The sequence below is a fragment of the Colobus angolensis genome, unplaced genomic scaffold (assembly GCF_000951035.1).
Source record: "Colobus angolensis palliatus isolate OR3802 unplaced genomic scaffold, Cang.pa_1.0 Scaffold110, whole genome shotgun sequence".
Lineage (NCBI taxonomy): Eukaryota > Metazoa > Chordata > Mammalia > Primates > Cercopithecidae > Colobus > Colobus angolensis.
In genome coordinates, this window is record NW_012112031.1 from 1666175 (window position 1) to 1670380 (window position 4206).

Genomic DNA, 4206 nt, shown 5'->3' on the forward strand with positions numbered 1-4206 from the left:
ACTCCAGCCTGGGCAACAGAGCGAGACTCCACCTCAAAAACAAAAAAAAAAAAAGAGAAGAGAATACACGTAGGGTTTTGGCTTCATGTGTAGCAGATGATATTTGGCCAATGGTTGCTTACTTTTTGGCATCACCAAAGGGAGAAATATGGTTAAAAGGGGGAAAGAGATGGTGTCAGGGAAGACAGAGGGAAGGGGCATTGGGTCAGCAGTGCTGTGCAGAGAGAGGAGGTTACTTTGGGGATGGGAGCCTGGCCGGGCCATGGAAGCAGGAAGGTGGGAGAGTCAAGAAACAGCTTTTTTTTTTCTTGAGACAGAGTCTGTCTGTCGCCCAGGCTAGAGTGCAGTGGTGCAATCTCGGCTCACTGCAAGCTCCGCCTCCCGGGTTCACGCCATTCTCCTGCCTCAGCCTCCCGAGTAGCTGGGACTACAGGCACATGCCACCATGCCCAGCTAACTTTTGTATTTTTAGTAGAGAGGGGGTTTCACCATGTTAGCCAGGATGGTCTCGATCTCCTGACCTCCTGATCCGCCCGTCTCGGCCTCCCAAAGTGCTGGGATTACAGGCTTGAGCCACCGCGCCTGGCCTCTTTAGCATTTTCTAAGGATCTCTGGGGGATGGGAGGCAGGTGTGCGGTGAGTTGGGGGATTAGAAGCTCCCAGGGCTCTTCCATGAGCTGCTGCGACCCCAGATCCACTGTGACTTTCCTTTCCAGGGAAGACCCTTCGCACGGTGGAGCCACTGGATAGCCGGGTGCCTCTGACTGCAGTGGCTGTCATGCCCGCCCCCCACACCAGCATCACCATGGCCAGCTCTGATTCTACCCTGCGCTTTGTGGACTGCAGGAAGCCTGGTCTGCAGGTCAGGAGGGTCCAGTTCCCTGAGCACTCGCCTGGTTCTCTGGGGACCTAGCAGGGAGGGGAGACTCCCCCAAAACAGAAAGCCAGGATGTCGTTCTGGGGTACTAGTTAGTTTCTCTTTGGTGCTAGATCACCCGCAGCCGCACACCCTGTGGGGCAGTCCTCTGGCCTGTGATGGGGATGGGGTTCTGGGCTTTTCATGCCCCTTGATGAGGGTCAGAGGCTCAGGCCTTCCTGCCGTGGGGGCTTGGGTGGTGGGCAGGGCCTTGGGGAGCGTGGGATGGGAAGGTGGTGCCTCAGCTCAGCCGCCCTCTCCCTGCAGCACGAGTTCCGACTGGGCGGTGGGCTGAACCCTGGGCTTGTCCGCGCCCTGGCCGTCAGCCCCAGTGGCCGTAGCGTCGTGGCCGGCTTCTCCTCGGGCTTCATGGTGCTCCTGGACACCCGCACGGGGCTGGTTCTGCGAGGCTGGCCAGCCCACGAGGGGGATATCCTGCAGATCAAGGTGACGGGCCAGGTCCCCCTCCCCTTGCTGCCCGGCACCCGCCCCTGTCCAGCCATCACTCCTGCTTAGGGCCTGCCTGCCCAGGGACAGGCTCGAGCTGGTCTGTCTTATATACCTGGTCCAGGACTGATGGGCAGGGAGGGTGGCTCTCCTGGGCCAACTTGGGAGCCAGTCGCACTGCAGGGGCCTCAGCAGGAGGCAGGCCAGGGGGGCGGGAGCCGTGGGGCAGGGCTGACCCTGTTGCTCATGGAGATGTTCTAATGAGTAACCCTTGTCCATATTTGTCTTGCTTGGAGGATCAGGGGTCAGGTCCTGTCCGTGACCCAGTTCAGGTTAAATAAAGCTCAGCTGGGAAGGTGTTTACTGCCCGCAGACCACTGAGCAGAGTCCATGGCCCTGCTGGGCTGCCCTGGCGGGGGCAGGAGCAGGCCTGGGCTTTGGGATCCTGCCCCCCTCTCCTTCCCCTCCCCTCCCTCCATTCTCAGTCACAGGCCTCAGGGAGCTGCTCAGGGAGGCCCAGGAAGTGGGGAACAGGGCTACGTGTGGGAGGATTTCTGCAGGCAGCTGGGACTTTCCTCCCCATCTTGGCTGGAGGCCAGGAGTCCTGCATTGCCCTGCTGAGAGCAGGCCGTCACTGGCTCCCTCCAGAGCCCCAGGGAACCCTGAGCTCGAGGTACCCCTAAATTCTAACTTTCCAAGAGAGTGTCAGGAGGGCTCTGGGGTCAGCCTGAGTGTGAATCCCGGCTCTGCTGCTTACTGGCCCCATGACCTTGGTATGGTTACTTCACTTCTCTGAGCCTCGCTTTTCCTCTCTGTGAAATGGGGACAATGGCAGCATCCACCGCATAGGGTTGTTATGAAGGTCAAGGTTGTCTCGTGCACGCCTGGCACCATGCCTATGGGTAGTTTTCAACTTAGAGTGATGACTGGGTTACAGATGCTGAGTGTATTAAAACAGGCCAGGCGCAGTGGCTCAAGCCTGTAATCCCAGCACTTTGGGAGGCCGAGACGGGCGGATCACGAGGTCAGGAGATCGAGACCATCCTGGCGAACATGGTGAAACCCCGTCTCTACTAAAAAATACAAAAAAATAGCCAGGCGAGGTGGCGGGCGCCTGTAGTCCCAGCTACTCGGGAGGCTGAGCCAGGAGAATGGCGTGAACCCCGGAAGTGGAGCTTGCAGTGAGCTGAGATCTGGCCACTGCACTCCAGCCTGGGTGACAGAGCGAGACTCCGTCTCAAAAAAAAAAAGAAACACGAATATAGTGTGTGTGGGAGGGTGGTGGCCTGTCACCCACCCAGGACGGCCTGTCTCCCTGGAGAGAGACTGCAGAGGGAGCTGGGAAGGCCTTGGGGGTCGAGGGTATACAGAAGGTTCCAGGCCCCTGCTGAGGCTCTCCTCTCCCGGGACAGGCGGTGGAGGGCAGCGTCCTGGTCAGCTCCTCCTCTGACCATTCCTTGACCGTCTGGAAGGAGCTGGAACAGAAACCCACGCATCACTATAAGTCAGCGTCCGACCCCATCCACACCTTTGACCTGTACGGCAGCGAGGCGGTCACCGGCACTGTGTCCAACAAGATTGGCGTCTGCTCCCTGCTTGAGCCGCCCTCCCAGGCCACCACGAAGCTGAGCTCTGAGAACTTCCGCGGCACGCTCACCAGCCTGGCCCTGCTGCCCACCAAACGCCACCTCCTGCTGGGCTCAGACAATGGGGTTATCCGCCTCCTGGCATAGGCTGAGGCAGGAGCTGGCCGGGCAAGGGTGGGAAGACATCTGCGGGAGCGTGTCTGCTCACCCTGTTCCCCGAGCAGCAGCTGCCTCCCCGGAGGCCCTGGGTCCCACGCCCTGGGTGCCCACATGGCCTGCCAACTGGGGCCTCCAACTGGAGTGGGGGGGTCCCGGCCCCTAAATCACCAGAGCCACCAAGCCTGCCAGAGGGGTCTCATTCATGACTTGAGGACGCACTGCTCCTAGCAAGCAGGAAGTGAGAGCAGGAAGAAGCATTGCTACCTTCACTTCTCCCCAGCTCTGCCCTCTGGGTCCACATGAGGACAGGGAAGCTCGGGAAGGGGAAGGGAGACTGGCCTTGCCCAGCCAGTCTCTAGCCCCTCACCCCACACTGGGCTCTCTCTGCCTCGTTCCTCTAGGACAGGGAATCTGGCCTGGTCCAGGGCACTGATGGTGCTTGGATTTCAGCCTGAGGAAGGCTGGCCATGGTCCAGGAGTTAAGGGCCCGGGTCTGGGGTTTAAGTGGCCACCCACCCAGGCCCTGGCCAGTGTGGGACCAGGAGGGGAAGGAAGAAAGAGGCTGGGAGCCAGGGAGAGAAGGTGCACTTGGCCAGTGGTGCCTGCCAGGAGTGAGCCCATGCCTTGCCTGCCTACCCCTAACTACAGTGTTTGTGCCTTGAACTGAGGGGGCAGCCTCTGGGCCCTGAACCCCTGCTGGGGCTCCACGACCCTGAGCGAAGGGGTGAGAAGAATCATCTCTGCACCTCGGGTCTCCGCCAGAGGAAGACTGAAGCATCCCTGCGGCCTCACCTTCTAGACGGAGATGAGGTCCAGGAGTTGGCCCCTGCTGCCTCCTCACAATTTGCAATAGATGTAAATAGGACCAATAAATCCTTTGGAAGAGCCATGGGGCGAACTGAGGCTTGTCTTTTTTTTTTTTTTTTTTTCCCAATAGAGATGGAGTGTCACTATGTTGCCCAAACTGGTCTCCAACTGCTAGGCTCAAGCGATCCTCCCGCCTCAGCCTCCCAAAGTATTGGGATTACAGGTGTGAGCCACCGCGCCCGGTCTGAGGCTTATCTTGCTGGTGGTGTCAGGGTGGGGAAAGTTGAGACC

General features: G+C 59.5%; 1 protein-coding gene across 3 annotated transcripts in view; it reads left to right on the forward strand.

The window, feature by feature from the left end:
* Positions 1 to 4002, forward strand: part of WDR81 (WD repeat domain 81) — a 27034-nt gene extending 23032 nt beyond the window's left edge. For all 3 annotated transcript variants that reach the window (XM_011955995.1, XM_011956001.1, XM_011955989.1), the window contains 3 exons: positions 717 to 862; positions 1184 to 1363; positions 2776 to 4002. In XM_011955995.1, the coding sequence (XP_011811385.1) occupies positions 717 to 862; positions 1184 to 1363; positions 2776 to 3096 (647 nt within the window). In that variant the 3' untranslated portion in view covers positions 3097 to 4002. The remainder of the gene's footprint in view (positions 1 to 716; positions 863 to 1183; positions 1364 to 2775) is intronic.
* The last annotated feature ends 204 nt before the right edge of the window (positions 4003 to 4206 follow it).